The sequence below is a fragment of the Python bivittatus genome, unplaced genomic scaffold (genome assembly GCF_059951505.1).
Source record: "Python bivittatus isolate LINGU-HERP-01145 unplaced genomic scaffold, Pbiv_v1 ctg000340_np1212, whole genome shotgun sequence".
Classification (NCBI taxonomy): domain Eukaryota; kingdom Metazoa; phylum Chordata; class Lepidosauria; order Squamata; family Pythonidae; genus Python; species Python bivittatus.
Window position 1 is genome coordinate 18,187,507 of NW_028277056.1, and position 27,143 is coordinate 18,214,649.

General features: G+C 38.8%; 1 protein-coding gene across 1 annotated transcript in view; it reads right to left on the bottom strand.

Moving 5' to 3' along the window:
• The window catches only part of EXPH5 (exophilin 5), a 52,746-nt gene extending 31,727 nt beyond the window's left edge, over positions 1-21,019 (bottom strand). Inside the window, exons 1-2 of the mRNA XM_007431713.3 lie at positions 20,579-21,019; positions 1,035-1,192 (exon numbers count right to left, since the gene is read on the bottom strand). Coding sequence (XP_007431775.1) covers positions 1,035-1,192; positions 20,579-20,697 — 277 coding nt within the window. The 5' untranslated portion in view covers positions 20,698-21,019. The remainder of the gene's footprint in view (positions 1-1,034; positions 1,193-20,578) is intronic.
• Positions 21,020-27,143: the final 6,124 nt, after the last annotated feature.

The window sequence follows — 27,143 nt, forward strand, 5'->3', positions numbered from 1 at the left end:
ACAACACCTAAAGCTCATAAGATTGTGGCCTTCTTTCTGGAATTGTACTGAATTTACTGTTCTTGCTCAGTTCTGTGAAATGTAAGTAGAAGGTCCATGGAGACTAGCTGGGGACCGCCTGGACCAACTTGCCCATAGGCACTGCATTGCCAACTCCTGATTAATAGGGTGGTCCTAGAAAGTTTGTGATAGTTTACATGGCTCACATAAAGGAAAGGGTGGGAACTGTGGCTTAATATGGAACTCTGCCAATGGTGATTTATTCAATAATCATGATTAAATCATCTGTGTGCAGAATAAAAAAGGCTAGTTAGGAACTTACTAAAAGCAACAGCACAACAGGAGTGCTTCCTACGTATATATTAGTGCTGAGTAAGGCAATCGACAGATGAAATCTTCTTGCTGCAATATTTGATTACATTGTCACTTGTATGTTTCTGAGCTCCACCCCGTCTGTCAAATTCTATCATCCATTTCATTTATCTAAATTGAGTTCCTGTTTCTTGACAAGTAGATAGGAAAAACCCATTGTTTTATCAGCAATCTGATTTATCTAAAGTGCTTTTGCGTCTCTTATCTTCCACAGAAAGACAACAGAACCTGAATGCCATTAGTCAATCATTGCACTGCAGATATTTCTGTGATACACGATTTATCATTTTCCTCCCTCTAAAACTCTTAAAAGCATGAGTAGTGATTCCATTAGAAAGTATTTTCTGTTGTAATCAGATTAATATCTTCACTTGGAAAACTTGGAAGACCAAAGTTAAGTTTCGATATTGTCTTTTAATATTGTTTTCTATGCTAGAAAATAAAACTAATCATGTATTAGCGCCTGCACCAAACACAAGCTTGATTATGTGTGCATGTGCATATATAGTATGTTTGTATGTATCCATCTGGGTATAGATACATAAAAAATGTATGTTTGTATGCATCCATCTGTGTATAGATGCATAAAAAATAACCTTTTCCTTTCTCTCATTCCATAGACAGCATTGTTATTCATTGTGAATAAACTAGTGACAACTCACTGTTTCCCGTGGCCTTTTTCAATTGGTGAGCTACTGGTTGTTTCGGCATTCTGCTGACATCAGTGTCACTTTGAAATTTTCTTTTCTGTATATCTTCAAACAATTCTCCTGACACTCCTGGAAACCCTGCTGTATCTTCCTTTTTCTTCTGAAGTTTGCTAAAACAAACACAGAGTACACATATTATTCAACAGCTTCTTATTCCCCCCTTCAAGGTCTCAGTAATGGCCTCGGAAGAGTAATGGATCTTTAAAAGAGGACAGGTAATCCTTGTCTAGCAACCACAGTTGGGACTGGCAACTCGGTTGTTAAGCAAAGCAGTCACTAAGTGAAACTGCAACTGTGCTTACGATCTTACTTCAGCTTTCCTGTGCTTTACAGACCTGCAAAGATCATAAATGCAAGGACTGGTCACAAAGTTATGTTTTCATCGCTGTCATAACTGAGAACAATCACTATACGAGGCAATCGCTAAACAAGGACTACCTCTACTACCTATTTTGTCAATCCAAAGTTTGTGGAAAAATATTGTCCTAATATTCTATAACCCCATATTGATTTGGTCCGGAAAAAGCATTAATTATTTAGTGTTATTTTACTAAATCTGTTCAGATTGTGGACTTGGGCATTCCCCTAACTTTTCTCAATGCATATTAAAGGAGGCCACAGAAATTTAAATTATCCTGGTATCTAGTTATATATCACAAAGGCAATGGGTCATCAGTTAAACTATGTTTTGAAAAAGTCTGGTCCTGCTTTATTCCAATAACTCAGTTTTTATATTAACCACTGTCAAGAGTGCGTGCATCACAGCTTGCATTCAAGTCATTTGTTTATCTTATAAACCAGTGTTTTTCAAACATGGCAACTTTAAGATATGTGGAATGGGGAATTCTGGGAATTGAAGTCCACACATCTTAAAGTTGCCAATTTGAAAACCATGGTTAGGGTTAGGTTATCTTGCCTGAATTGGATTTGGAGGTTAACCTATGGTTTGCCCGCCTTCTGGCCTCTGGAGAAAGATGGGGTGCTAATAACTCTTTTGTAAGTTAGATAAGGGGAGGGTGACTGTGCTGGCCCTCAACTAGCCTGCATTTTTTTTTATAGAAATGCAAAAGAAAAACAAAGAGTGGCCACCCATCTCCACAAAGGTATCTGTGCTATTAAACAAAGTAGACCAGCAGATAAGCATCTTGTCCATGGTCAGCCCCAGAAATGGCTTAACATGTCATATAAACATACTAATGTGGATTCTAAATGAAAAAGCAAGAGCTGCCCAAACTCGGAAGTTATTCTTTTCCAAGCATGATCCACGTAGAGACTTTACAGAAAGACATATTGAGAAGAAAGGGATGGGATTTCAAGAATTCCAGCAACCTAATTGTTTCCCATATATAACCAGTATATCCCCAACAGGGCAGAGATTTCTTTCTTTTCTTTGTGATATCTTCTGTTGAATAGGTGAACCAGCAGATCTTTCACTAATAATGAAAGAGATTGCAGGCGATTCTTTACACAACAGTCTCGAATTTTTATCAGTCGGCGAGCAAGCCATTGTAGTACAGCTTATAACAAGTGTACATTTGACCCGAATGAATCACCATGCTGCCAAACATCTGTATTCAGAATTAGTACAAACTTCCAGAATGGAAGATTGTCCCTGTCGTCCAAAGTCCCACAATTTCTGTGTATCTCTGATAATAAGGAAGATTGTATTAGAGGCTCTTCTCACTCTTGCAGTCTCCAAAATCTTTGGGGGGAAGATTTTGGGAAGGTTCTAGAGCCAGATGGAGATGACGCGGTTATCACCACCCATTGTTAGAGCAGTGTTTCTCAACCTTGAAAACTTGAAGACAACTCCCAAAATTCCCCAGCCAGCCAGTTTAGAGGCTGTAGGGGACTGAATGAGACAAAACATGCTATAACTGAATCCTAGCAAAAGGGAGACATTATTCATGCAGACTATCCACTTCTGTATCTTTATTTGTTTATTTATTTATCCAATTTATATGGCCGCCCATCTCAACAAGTGACTCTGGGCAGCGAACAGAATTAAAAGAAGAATTAAAAACATTACAAAAATTAAAATACAAAGCAGCCAGAACATCAAACCCAAACCCCTTTCTGCTGTTTCTGCTCCTACCTTGGCCCTGGATAGAGCCACTCTCTCCTTGAAAGATTGGAGTTGTCAACTTTATAAAATTTATAAAATCTAAGAACAGTGTATGCCAAGACCCCTGGCAAGAGCAAAAGAGGCTATAGTCCAGATGGTTTATTGGTTAGAGGTTTGGCACAGCAAAAAGTGTGGCAAGAAAAAAAATATAGGCCTTGAGTCTGCTGTACCATGACAATCATGAAGAGAAATGGGTCAGTTTAAATACGCCAAAGCCACAGTATGTTTAATAGCATCGCCCTTGATGAGTGCAATCGCCCCCTGGTGTGTGTGTGTGTGTGTGTGTGTATGTATGTATCTATATATATATGTATGTATGTATGTATGTATGTATGTATGTATTTAATTTATGGAGTTAAATACTTCTATCAGTGGTTATCTATAAAAAAAATAAATGGCTTAAATCAGCTGCCATTCAAATTTGGCATTTCCTAGGTATGTTAGACTACAATTCTCATATAGTGGGATAGTGAGAATTGTAGCTCTGTCTCAGATGGGGAAGGAGAATTCCAATAACACACACAAATCTACAAAGCAAAATGCAACAGTTAACACCGTTGGTTAACAACTAAATATGAAAATGTGATGTATAAATAATAAATGTGTTATAGAAAGAAGAAGGGAATGAGCCTTTGGCTGATGTGGGTCTTCCAGGCTGTGTGGCCGTGTTCTTGAAGTTTTGTAACGTTTTGCCAGCACCTGTGACCGGCATCTTCAGAGTGCAGGAGCACAGACAGGAGCAGTTCTCTGTGCCCAGGATGATGTGACCCTGTTGTGGGTATTTATAGAGATCAGCGAGGGTGCCTGAAGGGGTTTGTGTGGGGTGTGTGGGGGGTTTGGGTTAACAAGTGGCTGCTTGTTTTGGTGTCTGAATATCTGTGTATCTTCCTGGGGGTTAGGCAGGGTTTTTTCTATTGAGTTGTTAACGAGTGGCTGCTGAGGGTGATTAGCATGTTCATTGTGTGAACTGTTCACGCGTCCTGGTGGTTGAGCTGAGTTCGTTGACCTTTTGCAGGCTGTATTTTTCAGGATTGGTAGCCAGGTTTTGTTGATTTTTAGACTCTCCTCTTTTTTATTGAAACTGTGCTGGTGTTTGTGAATCTCAATGGCTTCCCGGTATAGCCTGGTATAGTGGCTGTTGGTGTTGTCCAGTATCTCTGTGTTTTCAAATAGGATTTTGTGTCCAGTGTGCTTGAGAGCATGTTCAGCTACTGCAGATTTTTCTGGTTGCTGTAGTCTGCAGTGTCTTTCATGTTCTTTTATCCTGGTATGGATGCTGCGTTTTGTGGTCCCGATGTATACTAAAGATGGTTAAGTTCAGAGTTTAGGAATTGTGTTCCGCAGATCTGATTGGCACGATCCATCAGAGCTTTGATAATGCCTCTTTTCTGACGTGGGTGGTGGTTGGAGTTTTTGTGTAGGTACCGGTCTGTGTGGGTGGGTTTTCTGTAATAAGCCTTTGTTTGTTACAGACAATATCTGGCTGGTGATTCACCAGGAGTGTATAAATTTCTCTCTACTTCATTAACGATCCAGACAGCATGTTATTACTACAATCAATAAAATGAGTCTATGTTCTGAGCATGTCTGTAGAAGATACATAGACAACATAAACATAGTATATGTTGTTAAAAGATGCTCCTCTTTTTGAAAAAAAACCTAGATTTTTCAAACCTTTATTTTTGCCAGGTATAGAATTTTAAGAAGAAAATTAGGCTCCCTGTTTAATCACTCCTTGCCAGTAAATTAAAATTGTTAATCTACTTGTCTGTAGAAGCAAATGGATTGCCAGTTCAGAAATTTAGCCCAATAAATGACATTCAAAGGGTGGTGCTTAAGTGAATCTCCTTCGGGATCATCTCTCAATGTTAAGTCCCTCAGTCAAGGGAAGGCTAAAGAAAAATATGACCAGACCAACAAACACTGTGATGTATGCACACATCCAAAACTATTTAATTAAAATAAAAGCTAAAATAGTTTGTTAACCTGGTCATAGCAGATGGCAGCACTTAGTTGACTTTGGCTGATCCTGGAAAAACTAATGGTGGGGCGAGGGGGTCAGATCTGCTTAGCACTTTAAAGGAAGCCACCAGGAAATTCTAGGTTTGGGGGCTAGACTGAGAAGGGGAAAAAGTATATCCAGATATTTTGACTTCAGTTCCAAGAATTCTTAGCAATGGGCATACTAACTGAGCATTGTAAGATTTGAAACCTAGATCTCTAGGAAGTGTCCAAATTAGGGAAGTCTATGTTAGCCTCACATGTATACAAGGTTAATGTCAGGCCCAGCCCAAGAAACAACAGTTAAGCTGGCCAGTTGAGTTAAGTTCCTTTATTTGCTTACACCTTATAGACAGAGTCTTGCCAGACTAAATCTGTACTACTACAGCCAGTGGATATACCCTGGGAGATCCTAGGGAGTGGCTATCCTGAACCTCTTTCGCTTCCCATGCTCCCCCTGCAGACTGCGTTGTCTTTTTCCTCCTTTCCCTTCCTGGTGGCCTTGCTCTCTGTTGCTATCCCCCACATCACCCTCCTCTTCGTAGATACATTCCATCACAGTTAAGTGCAAAGATCACAAATAATTAAGCTGCTTCTCCTCCTATACTCTGCCTCTCCTACTGACTCGCCTATGACAGCTTTCCTCAGTCTATTGCCCACCAGATGTATTGGACTGCAACGGACACAATTTCTAGACATGTTGGGTAATGGACGATGTTCCTTGAAGCAAAGCCTTTGACTAATGTGCCAACAGTGCCTCCCCCCTCCCCCGGCCTAATCCTAGCGGAGGGAGGGTGCTTTTCATTTGGACTGCAGCAAGAGAGAAAAGGGTAAAGCCACCTTCCTGTGTGGGAGGATGTTCATCTTGACTGTTTTCCACCCACTCAGCTCCCACCACTCTCCGTTATTAGATTTTGACAGAAACTTCAGAATTTGAAACAAATTTAGTTTCTTCATAAAAGGAACATCATGGATGATTCAAGCAGGATTCAAGGACAACTTTTTAAAACCAATTATGACTAATTCAGTATCAGATGAACTAATTTTTGAGCTACAGTATTAGGATTTTGCCTGGGCTAAATAAAGCTTATATAATGGTTCATTGTTAGATTTTGTGAGATCCAGCCAACTGCCCTTTTCATATAAGAAGTTTTCTTTCTTCCAAAACAGGCAAGGAAACTGACTAACAAAAGTAGTTAATTCTTGATGCTTTATTTCAGAAAAAAAGATCCACTCCTCTGCCTAGTTGCATTCCTTTTGACGCAGCAGTTCAATCAAAGCATAATTTTCTATAAATTTTTCTACTCCCCACCCTCAGGGTGCAGAGGTACAGAAATACAACTGGAGTCCATGAGAACAGGAATCTCCTAGGTGTGGTTGTTTTTCAACATACCATCTTTGTTTTAAGAAGGCTCACTGGACAAATCAGAGTCCATGCACTGAGCACATCCTCATTTGCAAACAGTGACACTGACCCATAGCTAACCCAAGAAAATTAGTAGCACATTAGTAATTTGTGGATGGAAGTAGGGATATACTTTCCTACATGTGCAACATAAGATCCATTCAGCTATTTAAATGGAAACACAGTTGAGCCATAAGAGGCAAAGTGGCTTTCCTGCGCTCGTTTTATGTGCCGATGGACAAGTGTCAGGCCAAAAACAGCATTAGCTGAAAACACCCTGAGCTGGGAAAAATGGAAACAAAGGATACACTTAAATGTTCAATATAAAAATTCCTAATTTATTCCTGGCTTCCACAGCCCATTCATATAAAAAAGTCTTGCAGCAACACAACAAAACAGACTCTGTAGAAGGAAACTCTACAATGCAGCCAGGTGGCCTTATACAATTAAAGGATGATACATGAAAATACTACTTTCTTATCAATATGATAAAAAAATAATGGATCCAAGGCTACCTCTATGGTACATTCTGTTTCCCCTCAGTTAATATTTAAGAGATCATGTCCAGTTTTGCAAAGAAGGAAATAAACTTCCTTCAAGTTTATTTACATATAAATAGCCTAATTCTTCAACATAAAAATAGTGTAGCAAATTATTTTCATTTTTATATCATCAAAATACAAGTACTTTCAGTACTTAAGCAGTTTCAAACTGTTTTTGACAAAACTCTTACAAATACAGTTCAAGTTGCCAGTTATATCCAAGCCTGAAGGTCTGCCCATCTAGTTTTGGATGTAAGCATCAATGTCTTCTAAATGCAATATTCAGATGACAGTTTGGCACAAAGCACATGTATGAACCCACAAAAAAGTAAGAAACAGTCAAGCTCAGGAATTCTTTGTGAGTATGGAATTTCCAAGAAAATCTCATGAAACCGTCCACCCTAGAGATCCTCTCCCATGCATGTTATTGATATTTGAAGGGAACCCTTTCCCAGTTACTACTAACTTCAGATTTAAGAGGATTAACAATGGTAAAATAATTACCCAGTGAAGTGGTGAGTTCCCTTTTTTTTAGATGCATTCAAACAAAGCCCGGACAGCCATTGTTTGGAAAACTTTAATGTAGATTTTGGTAGTGAGTAGGGGTTGGTGGCATGGTTGGACCCCATGGCTGCCCCTTTCAATGTCATGATTTGGTCCATACAGGCAATCTGCAATACCTTGGGGCAATTTCTCACTCTCTCTTTCTTGTTCCTCTACTCAGTTTATTTTATTTTATTTATTTACAGGAGTTATAAGATGCCCCAATCCAGCTGACTTTGAGTGACATAGAATTTCCCAAATCCATAACTTGGGTTAAAAAAACAAGACAAATATCAGTAATATAATCAAAACCTAAAAACCACAAATCACAATATAGCTACCAGGAATCTAATCTTTCAGAATGACCAACACATCATGCGCAACGGTTCATGGAGCTCTGCTTCAAGAGTCCAAATATTTTTGTTAATTTTGCTGCTATTATATTACACATCTGCATTTGTATGGTAGCCTACCATTAAAAAAAGTTGGCTGGAACTACTTTAACAAATAAAACATTAATAAGATGACACTAGAGGAGCATATATTTATATTTAATGCATTCCAGCTATAAGAGGTGGGGAGGGAGTTGAATTCATGAATTTATATTATATGAGTACTTCTTAGCTCCCTTTCTAGCTGAAAGTTATTAACAAGGTCGTTTTCCAACCTAATGACTGCCTTTGATGCTTTTAAGCTATTGTCCCTTGTGATTTTTTAATCGCTGTTTATTGTGTTCATTTACCCTAAAGCTATGACTCAATACACTGTCAGATCACTTATGTTCCCCCTCCTCATTTTTGGGAGGACTGTTATTATCCCCTAACCTGCTATTTTGGCTGCATTAAACTCAAAACATTTTATCTCTCCAGTTAACTTTTGCAGATCCACCCCTGGGCGGGAGCAAAGGCTGATTAAATTCCTTTGCAAGCAGAGCCTGTGAAATGTTATAACAAGTTGCTAAAAGGTAATTATTAGATTTGAGAATGCAGAATTATCCGCCAAGTTTGAGCATACAAATTGCTCCCACAGTTATGAGATATTGAGGGTTCGCAGACAAAAAGGCAGGGATTCCTAGCTTGAGATACTGTCAAATCTTTAATTGACCTACAACTCTTTAGAAACTATCACTGCAATTGTTCAAAACATTTTTATATGTTCAAACTTCCGATTTTTCTCCTATATGAAAGACACAGGAGCTTTAACCAAAGTAAAAATGTTTTCTTCTGTTTTTCTGAACAAGCAAGATCACATCCTCTGCATGTTCAGGAAGTAGTACAAAAATTAAACTGAATGTGGTCATTAATCACTTGCCGTCTTTTGTTTTCACTTGCACATCAATTTTTTTGAAGTTTTTCATTTATTTGAAGGACACTGGATTTTTGTCCTTTTCTTCAACCAAACAAGGCTTCCAGCATATAAGACCACTGCTGCCCAGAAACTTACATCTAAATTTCACATTCCACAAAAGGAAAAAGGATCAGGATAGAAGAAATAAAAAAGGACCAAAGGTTCTAGGACTTAGTTGCCTTATCAAGATTCTAAGTGCCCTCACCTGACCTTGACCATGAAAAAGCTAAACAGGATCTGAACTGGTTACTGGTCCTTTGATAGGAGACAGCCAGGAAATTCCATACCTGTAACTTACAGGAGACTGGGAAGTTGAAAAAATGTTCTACGAGAAGGCAATGGCAAACAGAAACATCTCAAGGAAAGGCAGGACTAACAGAATATTTGATGGACATTCCATCTTCTTCATTCCCATGCCCTTTACTTAATGGATGCTTCTCTCTCAGAAATACATTTGTCTAGCATGAAAGTAAACTTGAACATTAGTGCTGGGGCCTGACTACTAGGCATTCCTTAATGTGTGACTTCAAATCCAATGAATGTTTAAATAGCTCATTTGATGATGAGTCTCACATAAAAGGAATCTTATTGATTTCAGTGGACTGTTTAAGTGAGTGGGTACATTCCTGGCTAGGGCTAAGGTGTTGTTTGCTTCATCAAGGCTTGTTGACCAGGTCACAATTGGCTGGGTTCACACCACATGTAAGGATGGCTTACAAGCCCCAATGGCTAGATTTTATAATAGGCTAATCCAAAACCAAACAAAGCCCATTTATCTGTGGATATGATGTGTGAATCCAGTAACCATCTACCTATCCTAGTTACTTTTAAGAATGCCTTTTGTTTTGTTTTTTTCATTCCACTATATTACTAACGTGATCAATACTCCCAAGGCAAGGGAGTATTTTACTCAAGAATAATGAATGATGAAATATATTCACTGTATTATGTTCACTGTAATTAGAATACAGTAATAAACTGCTAAGTATTCACAGAGGTTTTTAATTGATCTTCCTTCTCTTTTTAAATAAAGAAAAAAATAACAATCCCTGTCTGATATAATTATTACCAATTTTACCAGTACCTTATTTCTCTACTGTGCTAACATGCATAATGAATGTGGATAGATAATTATTTTGATGGAAAATGACACCTCTTATCTTGACCTCTCAAAAATGAGAACTGCAGAAAGCAGTCTCAGGGAGTGAGTAGAGAACTCTGCCAATACCCATAAAATTAGATTATTCCGTGCAACAGACTCTCCAGTTCTTCTGTGTAGGGCCAGAGCCTTTTATCAGAAGGGCTTCCTGTAGTCCAGCAACCACTACTGTAATCCTGGATCTTCTGGTTCTAATGTTCATTATCCTTCTTGTTTCTTCCTCTTCTTCAATCTTTTGCAAGTGAGGAAGCAACAAGTGCAACAAGAAGAAAAAGGAAAAATCACAGCTCTCCTTCCTCTGGGAGAGAGATATTGGCCCACTTGGTCCAGAAAAAGTAACTACTGAATTAGCTACAGAAGTAAGCAGAGGATAAGCACCTTATTATTTTCATTTCATGGGCTTTCCAAAACTTTGAACCATCATTAAACTAGTTACCACTGCTTTGGGATGTCCAACAGATTGGCATGCACCATATTTAAAGGGAAAAATAATACACACATCCTATCTGAACTGACCTTATTGTGCACATGGGGGCAAAATATTAAAACATTTGAGGCAGTGGCTACATTCACATTACACTCTTAACCATGACTAACTTCTCTGCATGCAATTTTAAATCATGATTTACTCAAATTACCCAATTTCCTGGGTTCACAGCACACTGTGAACCATAAATGAAACACCCTGGCTGAGTCTGCACAACAATCTAAAATAAAATGGGCTTGTCTACTTTGTGTTCACCATGTTGTTTGAACATGGCCTATCTATGATTCTTGTCTCGTTTTTCGAAACTATAGAAAGGGCATTTGTGGATTTCAAGGGGAATGATTTTTTTTTTAAAGAAAGGAGAACTCAAAAGTAAATTTATGAACGAGAGAGAGAGAGAGGCTGGTGGTAACAGTGGTGTTGGTTGGTTTGGTGTTGGGTTGAGGGCTCAGACTGAATCTTTGTTGTGAAGTCAGTCTGTTTCTTGCAATAATCAGTAGTCTCGATAAAATGAATCCACTTTTCTCTTACCTGATCAACTCTCTATATCTTATAAGCAATTAATGAGAATAATTGTGTCCCTCTCTCGGTTCTCCTCCAGGACCCACTATTTAGAGAAATACCAGTATACTGTGGATAGAGTACATACAGTATGAACAGGTACAAAGTTTGTGCCATCGTGAGACTAATGAAGAGCTAAAGCACAAAAGAACAGTGCTAAAGTGACTGTTAAAAATGCCTTCTCTGATCACGAGTCCCAGGAAGATAAGCATCCAGCTGGGTCCTCTAACAAAATGCAGAGGGAAGGGGAATTAATACTGGTTATAAACAAGAGCCATCAGTTGCATTACTTGAGGATTCAAATCAAACTGGACTCATAATGCTCTGGAAATTAGAGGTAATTGCCCCCTAATGTTTGTTTATCAAAATGGTATACAGAGAAAAAAATAAATAAAATGATTGTGGTTATACATCCTTTATTCTCTACCATTCAGCTTTCTAATGAAATGAAAATTTATTACAAGGGATTAAAATATTCTCATGCTTGTCCTCCATAATTGACAATTTAATAAATCTTCCTTCATTTCTACTTAGTTTTTTGTTTATTTATTTATCGTATTTTGAGCCCACCCTATTCTTAAACAACTGTGGGCAGCTTACAATTAAAAAACCAATATATAAAATAACACAGTTGATGGAACATTTATAGAACATTTCAGCTGCTTTTCAAGAAATCATTAATTTAAAGTAATAATTTTAAGAAATTAAGGCAAAAGAATCATTGCATTCCATAAGTTTTATTCTCTTCCAGCAGAACTTTCCTTGTACTTCTTTGTACATTTTAACTCTGATTTTGTAAGAAAGCACATATTTAGCCAAATATATATATACATAACATACATATTCTGATTCCAAACAAAACTATTCATGATAAGTTTTTCAAAATACATCCGTCACCATCGTTCACCCTTATATAAAGTGCTTTTTACATCTCCCCAATACTTTTAGTTGCTTCCTTGTCTAATTAATGTTTTTTCATACATACATTTGCATAAGAATAAAAATAGTTCCAAAATAGTTTGTTTTTAGATTCTGTCCACATCTTTCTTAGCTGTTCACATTTACAAGAAACATTCTGCAATGTGTACGCAAGAGAAAAATGCTTTTTCAGTGGATTCCTTACTACTGTAATTTTTGTAAGCATTTACAAAATTAATAACATTTGATACACCATGTTTTTAAAATTATTTAAAAGCTAATGAAAAGCCAATTATCTTTTCACAAAATACTTCTTGAATACTATTTTCTTCTTTTCTAACACCCACTCTTTTGGCCATCCAGCTCCTGTTCCATCCTCCTATTTCCCAAACTAGTTAACTGTGGTTATAAACCAGACTTCCAAGCACATAGAGGCTAAGCATCCATTCAAAGACACCTGACTTTGAATTAATCTTAACTTTTCAGTCAAGGACTAAACTTGCAAGTGATTTCTCTATCTCACTTCTGCCTCTCTTAATCTGTGTTAATGAAAACAAAGCAAGTGGCCAAGTATCAGTCAGGTAAAGATAAATACCATTTGGAATTGAGTGTGAGTCCTACTGACGACATAGGTACATTTCCATTGTTTTCTGGGCAGTTATATGGCAGTGTGCATGACAGTATTCAGTAGCTAAGGTCTGTCTGTCTTGTCATCATGTGAGCTTGCTGTTCCTTTAGCTGATAACATAAGCTGGGAGAAAAAGAGGTAACACACTCTTCTTACAGACAGAAACTTTCTTATAAGAAAGTGGAGCTATTGCTTTGACAAGGGGGAAAAAAAAGAGCTGGTAGACTTGAACAGAGAGACATTACGGGAAGAAGGAAAACCAATGATGGCTGACAGCGCAAAATGGATTCTAGGCAGCATTGGTTACTAAAGACACGTTGATTCCAGCGGAGCCTGGGGCACGTTTTCTGAATCTGATATGGGCAGGGTTTAAAGACCACTAAAAAAAAAGATGACGACAGGGGACAAGGGACATGTCTTCCTATTGCAGATGGCCTCTGAGGGAGATTGAAGATAGAAAAATCCATCCTACCAGCCCAAAAGAGATTTCCAGCTAGTGTAATTAATGCCCTTACTTAACTCTAAGTGGGGAAGGTTGCAGAAATAGCCACATACATAACAGGCAAAGTTTAATAGAAGCACAAAGCTTTACTTTGCCAGAAGTCAAATAGTTAACCAAGTTACACTTGATCAGGCACATATAAATCAAGTCTCCACTTCTCTGTTTTACTGCCACTTATCACAAGGATAGGAGGGAGATGGGAGAGTGGGAATGAGTTCAGCAAAGACAATTGTAAATACCTTAGGTAAATGCCATTTGATTTCAAATAATCTATTTTCTCAAAAGAAACACTTCTCAACTTGTTTATGCTTAAATAAAAGGAAAAAATCACAAGTTTTTCCAGTGTACAGTGAATTCACAAAACACTCATGACAAGGTAATTTGCTGCTACTTCCTTCTATAATTTTTTTTTTTTTTAGTTCTTAATCTAACCTACAGACCTGGGATTTCTTAGTGGTCTAAGTACTAACCAGGTCCACCCTTGCTTAATTTTTTTCAAAGTCAGCCAAGGTCAGCTATAGGTGCTGCCACCTACATAGGTCTGTCTGTTCCTCAGCTGCTACTATAAATTGGGAATCCCACAGAAGAAAAGTTAGCAATCCTACACAAAATATCCTTAAAATTCTATGAAAAGACAGTATAAAAATAATTCATTTGTTTGTTTGTTCATTCATTCATTCATTCATTGAAATAGCTAAAGACATATTCTTGTTTTCAACACTAAAGGAACCAGCAGTCAAGAAATATGCCACAGTCTAGGACTTGGTGGAGTAGCAATTGGAAAAGTTATCCAGATGCTGTTATGTGTCTATACTTACAAAGATCAGAATTGTGCAAGCAATGGTTTTCCTTGTGGTACTCTATGAAAGTGAAAGAAGAAGCATGATAGGAAGAGTATTGATGCCTTTGATCTTTGGTGTTGGAGAAGACTCCTGGAATACCATGGATAGCCAAGAAACCAACAAATACAATATCAAACAAATTCCTTTTGTTCTTAATTGATCACATTTTGGGCAGATTACATGAAGACCTAGCTCTCTAGAGAGAAGTATATAATGCTGGGAAAGGTGGCAGGATGGAGAAGAAGAGGATGACCACCAGCAAGGTCAACGGGCTTGATTATAGCACCAATGGGTACATCATTGGAAGGACCAGGTTGGGAACAGATCCTCTTAGAAAAGATCCATCTATATGGTCACTATGAGTTGAAACTAATTTGATGGCACATAATCAATCATATTCTTGTTTATTTTTCCATACCATTGCCTTTAGTAAACCTTTAATAACTGAAGAGAGATGAATAGCTTGACTCAACTAACAGACCTCTGGGCAATTTCAGTAGATCAGCAGAGATTTCTAATGTCAAAGAGGATGTCCCCCACAACCCCACCTACCTATGTTATATTTTTTTTTTCTGTACAGTTGTACAGTGGACACACTTTTCTAAAAAAATGATTGAGCTACAATTGCTAAATGTTTTTATTTTTTAAGAATGCTTATGGGATTCAGAGGAATTCCTACAAATAAAGAAGATGCTACAGAAGCACTTTGCTTTCCAGCATACTCACCTCGTTAAAAATAAATAAAGAAAAGAATCTAATTCAGTGTTTCTCAACCTTGGCCACTTGAAGATGTATGGAGTTCAACTCCTAGAATTCCCCAGCCAGCATGACTTGCTGGGGAATTCTGGGAGTTGTAGTCCACACATCTTCAAGTGGCCAAGGTTGAGAAATACCGATCTAATAAATATAAGGTAGCAAGGGAAATGTCTATGAGAATACAGGTGCATGCATTGGGGACTACAGTCCTACAGCAGGACCATCATCAACTCTATTCTCAAATGGGCAAATTATGGTTTACTCTTGCCCTGATAATCATGGTCAAACTCTGATTACTTTTTTTTCCAGAATGGGCACAAATCACAATTTACCAAATATGGATGAAACTGCATAGTTTACAGCAGTTGGGGGCGGGAGCAGAAAGAAGCACATGTGGTTGCTCAGATATGCCAAAATATGCAATGTATCTAAACTACTCTATGTTCAAAATTTCCCAAAGTGCATGAACAGCGGATTCTGATGATTACCTATTGCTGGTTTGCACTACTCCTGTTTTCAGATGAAGCATTTCATATCTGAATGAGCCTGCATACAAAACTCAATAGCCGTATTAGCATGATATAGGTGTCTTAGTCCAGTACAGTGTTTCTCAACCTTGGCAATTTTAAGATGTGTGGACTTCAACTCCCAGAATTCCCCAGCCAGTATGGTCTAGTACAGTGATGGCAAACCTATGACATGCATGTCAAAGGTGACATGCCACGACATTTTGGATGACACACCAGTGTTCACCAACCTGATAACAATTCTCCCTGTTTGAGTTACCAAAGAAACTGAGTTTGTTTTACTCATATTTAATTCTTGTAATTATTTGACATTTCTTTGTATAATACATAACACCACACATGATTGGACTTTTTTTTAAATAAATGAATATGTAAAGAATTGTTTCTCTTTTGTTCAAGGGTGGGGGGTTGGGTGACATGCCAGCAGAGTCAAGTTAGGCATTTCCTGAATTTTTGACAAGCCGAGCCCAAAAGGTTCGCCATCACTGGTCTAGAACATAGCATGGAAACATAATTCACCCAGTGATCTGGCCCCAGATAATCTATAAACCTATCAGTTATATCAAGGGCAATCAGTCTTGCAGTGCCTGGCAGACTGCCCCTTCCTAAGGGTGTGCTTAATAATGTTATAGTTGGGGTGGGGGGATAAACAGCTACACAATTGGTGTTGGGGTCACTACAGGCTTAGCTTTCCTCAGTCAGTCTCTCTTCTCATTTCACTGCTCTGTGCACCCCTGGGTGGTGGGGCAGATGGAAAGAAACAATGCAGAGATGGGGGCCTCTTGTTTCTGTGTTTGGAGGCCAGAAGGAAAGGTTAACCTGAAATCACACTCTATTCCGGGTCACTCTGGCTGAGGTGACCTGTTCAGTGACTAAAATAGATAATTAAGATTTTATTTGGGCATGATTCTAATCCAGAAATGATTAGGTTACAACAGACTAGCTCTTTAACCTGGTTTAAATGAATGAGGCTTGGCATACTTGAAACTGGTTCATCAGGGAGAGAAAATAATGGCATCGTGGAAGTGTTCGTTGCAATATAAACTGCAATGTGAAACGATACAGTCCACTAACAGTTACATCATACGTTTCTGCCATTGGCTCAGACAAGTTATAATCAGCCCGAATATCAGGGAGAGAAACTCCACCTTCATACAAAAGCTTAAATAAAAACAAATAGCCTGAAAACACCCTTCCAATGCTTCTGTAGACTAGCTGATACACAGCAACATCTGCTCAACTGCAGATTGAATTAATTTCTTTACTGCGGTTAACAGCCAGTCTCATTAAGCCTACAGCTTCTTTAAAAAGCTAGCATAATTTGAATATTTACATGCTTGTGGTTAGAGATAAAAGGCAATGTTCTTCATACGATTATCTGCACACATCACAACACTGTTTAATTTCTATCCTACATGCAGTCTAGTTAGGCAACTCATTGTCTCAATTTGTAATCTTCCAATCTGGTGTCCTCCAGATGAATTTGGCCTACAAACTCCATTACTCAAGACAGCCTCCAAATTATAATTTTAATTGGGCTTTAGGATGTGCATCCTTATTATGCTTGCTTACTTTGGGGGAATAAGTGCCACTGAGGTACTTTTGAGTGCATTATACAAATGTGTCTTCTCACTGTTCATGGAAGAGGGATGGCATAACAGCATTTCTGTTTGTGCAATTTATTTTTTTTTAGCTAATGGGAAGAAATCCAGCTACCTTGGTACACAAAAATGGCCAATTTCCATTTGCCTTGGGCTACTGCTACAAATTAAATTCCAAGCTAAACCATTAATTTCCTTAAGAATAAGGAGAAAAGTTGAAGTGTGTGAGTTATGTGCTTTAAGCCACTCCCTTTGTTTCAATGACAAATATTACCAAGTTAAATAAGGGCATATTCAAATGATATGTATTAAAACATGTGAATTCAATCAGCACCAGTAAACACCTGCAAAATAAAAGCTAGTTCTAATGTATTGTTTTAGTGCCATGTTGACCATACAAAGTTTTTGGCTACCAAACTGCCTGAGAATTATGGGACTTAAAATCCAACATATCTGGAGGCAGCAGATTTGAGAATCTATTCTATGATCCAAGCTTATTATAACATGCAGTGTGGACAAATAGATCATGGTTTTATAATGCCTTTTACAATGGTCAAGTTGATCTCTGCCAGTAAACTGTAGTTACTCCAACTGTTTAAGAATATCAACATTTTCTTGCCATCTAGATTAGACTGCAGAAATGAAAAAAGTTTAGAATAACAGTGAAGTTTTGTGGGAAAGAAAAATGGGTTCAGAATTTTTAAGTAGCACCCTGTTCCTTCATTCTATGAAGTATTTTTGTTTTTGCTCTGGTTCTAGCTAGAGGACCTTGGAGTTCTAGCAACAACCATCACCAAATAGATTTAAGTTTTAAGAACCAGGAAGTTCTGTTCAACTTTAGTTCAGAGTAGATATATATTTGTTTCTCATCAAATCCATAGGCAGGATTTTTTTTTCATGAATAAGATGACTTTCTAATGAAGAAAGGTAAAGTTGTCAAGATTGGTTGATATATCTAAATCCTGTGTTTCTAAATTTCCATGTAGATATCTTGGAATATTGAAAAAGGAAGTGGGAAGTAATAGCACTATCAATACCCGCAGAATTAATTTATAAACGCATCCCTGCCCCTTCTCCACAAAAAGCTTGGAACACTTTCCTCCTCCCAAGAAGACCTCACTGGGTCAATGCCATGAGTAAGCCACATCAGCAAGTACTTTGCAAACTGTTAGTGGACTCTCTATGGTAGATATTAACAAGGCATATTATAAAAAATGAAGTTGTAAAATCAAGAATATCCATGATGAGTTCCAATAGCATTTATGTTCTCTAGTGGGTAGGTCCAAGTTAGGCTCCAAGAACACTCTATGCTATAAACTGGTCAAAGATTGGTGTCCTTTAAATATATTGGGATGACATTTTCCCAAATTCCCAGCAGCATAGCTGAATTCTCAGAGATGCAGCCTTAACATATTTGGAAGATGCTAAACTGGAAAAGGCTGAACAATACTTCCACAGCACTCAGAAAAACTAAGCACATGTGGACATAATACATTCTACAAGAGAGACTATGAGGAGCCCACATACGTATAAAAAACAAATAAAAATGTCTAATATTTAGGTTGGGACAGCCCATGAACTTTTTGTATACAGGATGTAGGACAAGATGGCACTTCGCTAAATAAGAATCACTGACCTAAGACAAAGAAATCCCATTCCAGCTACTAATAACCCAACTGAAGTTTTTGGAATTCAGGATCATTCTTTGTTATCCAAGCAAGCTACAGGGCAAAGTCCTGTAGAGAGAGAACTAGAGAGTTTGGGAGGAATCTTAAAAATGAAACAAAGTCCAGAAACAAAACAGCCTGTGTTCTGACAACAGCTTCTCCCTTTCTGGTATACAAAGTTAGCTTTATGCATGCTTCTAATGAAGACAACACCTTTTCAACATACAAATGAACAGGTAATGGGAAGACAAAGTTACAGAAGATTCTCAAAATGCATGTCAGAAAAGTCAGGCTCAAATCTTCCAACTTGCACAGTATATTAAATTTCTTTGTATAGTCTATGTTATAAATGCTAATGGGCCAAAAACAAATGAACGTACTGTAGAGCAGTGTTCCTCAACCTTAGCAACTTTAAGATGTGTGAACTTCAACTCGCAGAATTCCCCAGCCAGCAAGCAAGCTGGCTGGGGAATTCTGAGAGTTGATGTCCACACATCTTAAAGTTGCTAAGGCTGAGGAACACTGCTGTAGAGGAAGAAGTTCAAATACATGTTGGAGCTTCATTATATATTTAGTTTGAAAGGAAACCCACCACATATAATGAAACTAACTCTCAAGGAGGTATGGAGAAGAAGCCTGTGATTTTAATCAGATACTTGAACTCATGGATAATAAACTGTATTAAACTTGACAGGACTTACTTTCACGTTATGCTATCAAGGCTGAGTCTTGTGACCAAAATGGGAATTGTAAGAAAAACCTGGCCTATGCTGATTTCTACCATACACTTCTCAGTTAGGCAATTCTATGGTTCCACTCAGCTGACCCAAATGTGGCTTTTGATGCTAATTTTTAGGATGTTTCATAATGCTTGTATATGCACGCAGCTGGCTCATAATGAGATGAAATTGCTGGGAGGCAGTGATGCCTACAATTTCTCCAATGAAGGGAGCATCAGAATAAGCCTTTCCTTGGGAACAAAGCTTAAGGCTCTTTCACAAAGGATAGGAAAACTTCCTTTCAATGTTTGAAGGCAAGTCATAATATTATAAATCAGTAGTGAAAGGCCACTTCATACACAATCCTATTCTTTTCTATCCAGAAGAAAACCCAAATGTATTCAACGGGGTTGACTTCAGGTAAGTGTATGGAAACTCTCTGTTGAAATATCCAAGATGTACCCAAAAACATCTGAGATGAACCAAGTGCCGTATCTTTTTCCCGTGTGCTGAAGAGAGGAAAACCCCCTCCCCCAAACAAATAACATTTTAGAAGTCTAAGAAAAACAGACATTACTTTGTATGAATCAACCAGGGACCTACAGGATTTGTGGCCTGGAACTGGTTTGAATTCAAGTTTTGGAACTATTGTAGAAAATGAGAGTGCCTCAGAGTATGTGCAAATTGCTCCTTTCCTCACTTCTCTACTGCTTTCAGCAATACTACCAACTTGCCAAGCAGCTCACATTTGCCTGTGTGGCCTCAAGACCAACCAGTTTCTTTTCTACCTCGACAATTTTATCTTTCTTGTAAAGGAAAGGAATGCTGGTTGAGAAGTCCTGGCAGGAAACGTATGCACAGTCAGACTGGAGTGAAGCAAGCCTTGGCCACAAAAGAGCACCCCAGGCTCAGGAATAAAAGTTAGATGAACTAATTTTCCAAAGCTCAGGACTGAGGTGAGATCCACAAAGCTGTTACCCATATCATAAAAGGAGCATAAAGGTTTGATAGCATCTCTTCCCCATGCCTCTGCTCAAGGGTGCCTTCTCCCAACCTGTTGCCCTCCGATGATTAAACCTTCCACGTTTCGGGAAAGCCACAAAGAGGTGCAAAACTTTAGTTGCTGCAGGACTGCGAAACCGAAACGCCAAGAGAGGAGCTCCTACCTCAGCCTTTCTCTCTCCGCTCTTTTGAGTTGCGAGTCCCTCTCCAACACCTTGAGGATCTGCCGGGCTTCCTCGCCATTTAAGAAACTCAGATCTACCCCACGGGATGACCGACTCATTCTGGATTTGGCGCTTTGGAGGTCAGCCGGGTCTGTTCACCTTTGCCTCTCGCGCTGCGTCACCGGCATCGCCCGGAGCGCCCTGCCTGGGAAGCGCAGCGCCGCTGTCCGGATCCAGCAAGTGAATAAGGAGGCGACGGGGCGGCAACAGCTCGCTCTTCCTCGCGAGCCGGGATAGGGCGAACTAAAACAGGTAGTCAAAGCGCCCAGCCCCTACCTGCAGAAGAGGCACCTGAGTGATTGACAGCCCGCTTGACTAATCCCAGCCAGAGCGTTTGAGCCGGAGAGCCGGAACGCGCCAATCTCTGACTTGGAGAGGGCGGGATCTCTCGTTCTCAAGGTGGCTCAGGGTTAGTGACGGAGGGCCGCGCGGTGCTTTAACGCTTCCCCGCGTTTCTCCTCAAATATTTGCTTTTTAAAGGCTTTGGGACAGAAGTGTTTGCTTTGGCCCCGACCGACGCATTTGTAAAGCTGTGTGAGATAATATACTGTAAAGACATGCAAAGGGAGTCAATGTAACTTCGGACGAGCGGCACAAGTTTTCGGGCCGCTGTTATTTTTTATATTCAAAGAAATTTTGGCAGGAGTCAAATAGCTGTGGTAGAAACTATTAAAACATACGCAGAACACACACACACTGATTGGATTCAGACAACATCCTAAGCCATAATACTCATCATTTGTATTTGGTATGTAATATGTGAACTCCACCACTGGTTTGTAAAAAGCTGTGTAATGGCTTAGCACAGTCATCCCAACCATGGCACTCTCCAGCATCAACCCTCAAAATTCTCAGCAATAATCATGAAGTTGGGGGGATTCTGGGAGTTGACTACACATAGAGCACACAGGTTAGGGAGAGCTGGCTTAGCATGTAGTATGACTCCAACCAGCCCTGGATTATTAAGAAAAACAGTTAAGCAAACTATAATTTGAATTTAGCCCACCACTAAAGATCTATAAGAAGTGTGGGCACCCGATCACATAGTGGCTGGTGAGGCAGAGGACATTTGAGCCTGTCACATGCAATGGTGCATCTGGGGCTGGATCTTGGAAGCAAAGTCACCAGGCTAGAAACCAGGAGACTGTAAGTTCTAGTCCTGCCTTAAGCATGAAGCCAGCTGGGTGACCTTGGGCCAGTCACTCTCTCTCAGCCCTAAGAAGAAGGAAATGGCAAACCACTTCCAAAAAAGCTTGCCAAGAAAAACTGCAGGGACTAGTCCAGGCAGTCTAGACTGTAAGCTCTAGTCCTACTTTAGGCATAAAAGCCAGCTGGGTCGCTTTAGCCCAGTCACCCTCTCTCAGCCCAACTCACCTCACAGGGTTGTTGTTGTGGGGGAAATAGGCGAAGGAAGGAGTATTAGGTATGTTCGCCGCCTTGAGTAATTTATAAAAATAATAAAGGTGGGATAAAAAAAATCTTAAAAAATGCATCTGAAGATTAGCAGGTGATGGAGGCAAAGGCCAACAGTTTTGGTGGCAATAGCCAGAGGGTAAGGACTATAAAGTTACAGGTGTTCATTTTAGTATTTTTACTTTAAAAAATACCTTAGCCTTGCCTATAAGATGGTTCTAAGCAGTGTTTTTCAAAGTTGGCAATGTTAAAATGTGTGGACTTCAACTCCCAGAATTCCCCAGCTAGCATGCTGGCTGGGGAAAGCTGGGAGTTGAAGCCCACACATCTTAAAGTTGGCAACTTTTAAAAATACTATTCTAAAGAGAGCCCCTGTAAAACTAGTAGGTGTAAAATGATCTAACTACAGCACTGTTGAAATGGCTAGTTTAAGACATTTGCCTTTTCTCTGGTGAAAACTATGTTCTTTTTTAATGTTTATACTGTTTTTATTTTCTGGATTACATGTGATTATTCCCCCACGCCCCTCCCCCCCAAATCCACTCTCCAGCTCCAGCTTCCTCTATTTTGACTCAATAGAGCAACCAGAAAGACACGCAGTTAAAATTTATTTTGCCTGTTTTTCCCAAGCAGTGGCCAATCTCTGTTTTAAAAAGCATTTTTTCAACTAGGATGATCAGTATGATTAGATGCATTTTCCCAGGCACAAAAAAGCACTACAGACATTTACAGAACACAAGCTAACTCATATACTCTTCAAATTTTTATGTTAAAAATTTATGTTAAGCTAACATAAGTTAGCTTATGTTCTGTCAAATATCTGTAATACTTTTTAAAATGATGTAAAACTAGCCTCTACATCTGGATGAAAAGTTTGATGGGATAATTAGCACCACACATAATTTAATGTTACTAAAGCAGGTGCTGAGATATATAATGCTAATGACTGGGCCATCTAGTTTTATTCTTAAGCTTTCATATTTGATATGGTCCTGTAAATGGAGGGTTTTATAGCCCTTTATAGTCAAGGTTGCAAAAGTGGCAAAGATAAAAAAAAAAAAAACTAGGTGATGTACTAAACAAAAAAGGGCAGAGTACAGAAAAATTGTAAGATAAGCAAAGCAAAAAATTGTGATAACCTCACAGCAATTAACCCAGAGGTGCTGAAGAACTGTAGGATTCAGTCTGTTCCTGTTTGAATTAATTGTTCTAGGTGCTAATGACAAGATAATGTGCAAGACAATTTTAATTAAATCAATTAATTAAATTCCAGGAAAAGTTACACCATGGAACAAATGCAAATATGTAGTGTTCCTTGGTTCTATACAAAAAATAAAGATAAGAAAGCCTTTGATGGAATGCCTAAATCCGTCCCTAACAACCACTGCCCTGTTTTAGCTATGTAAAGTTTTGTTTTTAAGTGTCAATAAATTGAAAGTTGATAATTTAAATATAGTTTAATAATAATAATAATTTATTAAATTTATATGCCACCCAACTCCCAGCGACTCTGGGCAGCTTCAGTCTCTTGTTTTAGTATTTGTATTATTTAACCGTGGTAACACATCACTTATTCACAGATGCCTCTATAGATATAAGCTTACAAATATATCTTTATATGGAGTTCAATGTGCTTTTCTTGTTTGCAATGCTAGAGAAAATTGTGCCTAAGTATAGGGACATTTGCTGCCATTCATGAGAATAAGGCTGTGAGGTCTCAAGTAAAATTGTGTGGAATCTTAATTGTAAAAGTATTGACTTCTTTTCTCCATGAGATCCTTGATTTGTGTGAGAACTCCCATGATAAAATTAATATGAAGAACGATGTAGGAAAATTGAAAGGCTAGGGCATTCCTAAGATGGTAACATGGAAAAAATTAGGACAACTGTGAAAGTTGTTGACACTTCCTACAGCAACCAAGAGTCTTGAAGCATTTTAGGGCTGGAGTTCACCTCATTGTAAGCCCAAAGCACTATTCTTAAATGGCATATGGGTATATTTTGGTATATTTCTGTTGCGAGCAGTTGCTCATGGCCGAGTCTTATAATTTACATATGCACCTGAGGAACTATAGTACTTAGCAGATGGAATCAGGACTGGAATTGTGGAGATTATGCTCTTCATCAACACTCTGGCTTTTCCACCATAATCCAACTTGTCTTCAACCTCCTAAACTAGTCTATTGACTGGAAGTTGTTTTTTCATTCCCTGTTTCAAACTAAGATTCAACATGTAGATAAAATAAACTGCTACCCCTGCAAACTGCTCTATATGGACTGAGAAGGAAGGTTACCTTGGTCTTTGCCTCAGGCCAATCTTCTATTTCACCAGCTCCATAACATATTGTAAGACACTCCAATGATGCAGTTCCTGTTCCCGTGAACATAAGCTAATGGAAAAACTAAGAAGTCCCTGAGTTGTTGGCTAGATGTGCCCAGCACCCAAGAAAGCATCAACTTTCTGGTTATTGAAGGTTAAATATGCTTTTTCCCCTCAGAGATCCATGTTTTTAAAGTTCTACAACTTTGGAATAAGATTTGGATTCAAATTAGGTAAAATAGAAGCAGTTCCATGTGTTTAAATATAAAATTGAATTGACTAGATAAAGTGAGGGGGAAGCAGTTTTAAAAGAAAAAGATGTATTGGTAGGGGGAGGGTTAGAACAATTTCCCCCTTGATTTCTGGTCTAAAAATGGAAGCTAACTGGGCCAGTTAGAGCTATTTACCCCACAGGACTGTTATGAGAACAAAACTGGGGTGGATCCAGGAAGGATGAAGAACCATGCACGTTTTTTTGGGCTCTGTCCGGGGAAAGTAAGATATACATGTAATAAACGAATAGATAAAGTACAATGTTCTCTGAATCTTTTGCTTGTTGAATAGATCAAGGGTGCTTAATCTTTGCAATGCCATGATCATCTAAAATTATAAGTTTGTGCGACCTCCTGCCCATTAATAAAATAATGATTTCATTCGCTTTAGAGTTGGGCAAGATCCAATATACCATTACTTACAATAATTTAATTTTAATCTATATGTCAAATAGAGCCTTGCAACTTTATAATACAAAATATTTTCCTTGAAAATAAAAGAATAAAATTTTAAAATGTATTTTAATGGGGAGGATGAGCTTGCTTAGTTTTACATAATTCCTAACATCTTAGTCTTATTTTTGAGAAAATGATTCTGATTACTCATTACATATTTATTTCGGATTGATGTTTGCTCTTTATATTTGCAGCTGTAGAAAATCCTGACTTCATTGTTGTTTTGTTCAGGCGGAAAAGGAGTGAATTCTGACAGTGATGGAGGTTTGAGTGTGTAGGCCATCAGATTGGTCTGTGCAAACTGGAGCCCTCTCAGACCACACTTGTGTGCTCTCCTTTCTGCTTTGTTGGACAAACTGACAGCCATTTTGTTCACACAGAGTAGCAAAAAGTCCTGACAGGGATCTAACTGTGCATACACAAGACTGATGAGCGACCAGTTTGTCCAAGCAAAGCCCATCATGCTTGGCTATGGAAAGCCAGATCTCAGAACCTCAGGAAAGGGTAAATGATGGATACCCAGTGGCTGCATCTGAGAAGGTTGAAAGCTGCAATTAATGGAGGCAATGATGAAAAGGATCATGTACCTGTGTAGAACTGGATTACTATTCCTCACCAACACAACTCAGGTTTTATTTAAACCACTGTACATAAAAATACACACTTAACTGATCCATACAATAGAACTAAATTAGAATAAATTGTCAACTGAAGCCGGCAGGAAATTCCACCTAAACAAACTGATCTTCACTTTACAGAAGGCCAGCGATAAGGGGTCAGGTGCAGCTTTGGGGCCAAAGTCTCCATTTGGGTCCATATCTTCCTCATCTCTCAAGAGGTTTGGACTCTAAACATCCCCTTCTGAGGTGACGGCACAGGATGGGCAGAAACCATTTGGAGGAGATGTTTCTTAAAGTAACCCAAAGCCATGTCATATAAATCCGCACTTTGAATTGGTCTCAGAAACCTACTGATAAGCAACAATGGCAGTAACAGCATTATTCTGCAATAGTGAACTTCTCCTGCTAGCCATCTAGCCACTATGTTTTGGATCAACTGTAGCTTCTGAATGGTTTTCAAAGGTATCCTTATATAAAACATGTTAGAATAGTTTAAGTGCATAGTGATAAGGGTATGAGACACCATCACCAAGACGTCCTGGTCCAAGAAGGGTTACAGTTTGTACCTCAGCCTTAGTTGGGCAAAATCTCCTTGGCCATGATCTCTAACTGCTGCTCTGCAAGTCATGAGTCCAGGAAGAACCGCAAATCATGGGCCTACTTCTTCAGGAACAGTGTGACCCAATACGAGAGCTATCACTGGAACTGAATTGAAGCCACAATGTTTCTGAATGAACAGTAGCTCCATCTTGCTGGATTTAATTGGAGCTTGTTTTGTCCCATCTAGTCCCTCACAGCATCCAAACACCAGGGAAGAGTCTTCACATTATCTCCAGTCTGTCCTAGGGTAATGACACCTCACCTCAAAGCGGCAGATGACTTCTCACAGTGATTTCATATAGATGTTAAACAACATAGGGGATAGCCCAAGTCTTGTGGCACCCCACAGAGAAGCAACAGCATGCTCAACTTCTCCTCCCCCTTATATCACTGTGAAACAGCGCTTCATACTCCCAATCCTTGCAGGCAATTCAGCAGGGTATCATAGTTGATGGTACTGAATGCTATTAAGAGCTCTAAAAGGACCAGTGCTGTTACTGTCCCACATCCAGGTCTGAATTCTGACTGGAAGGATGTAGATCACTGACTTCTGTAGCTGACAGTCCTTCCTTTCTTCCCCAAAATCTTTCCCAGAAAGGGAAAATTGTTGTCAAGCCCCTTTACTTCACAGTGCAATCAAGGAAACAAGATTCATACAGATTTTCTTTAACTCAACAAATATTGAGTTTTTAATGGCAAGAATGTGAGGCTTAGAGAATCTTGAGATGTGAGCTCTCCAGCCCTCCTTTATTAGTGGGTTTATTAAGGCAGGGTCTTTTTGACGCTTTTGAATGTCTGTTTGCATGATGGACTGAGTCTATTTA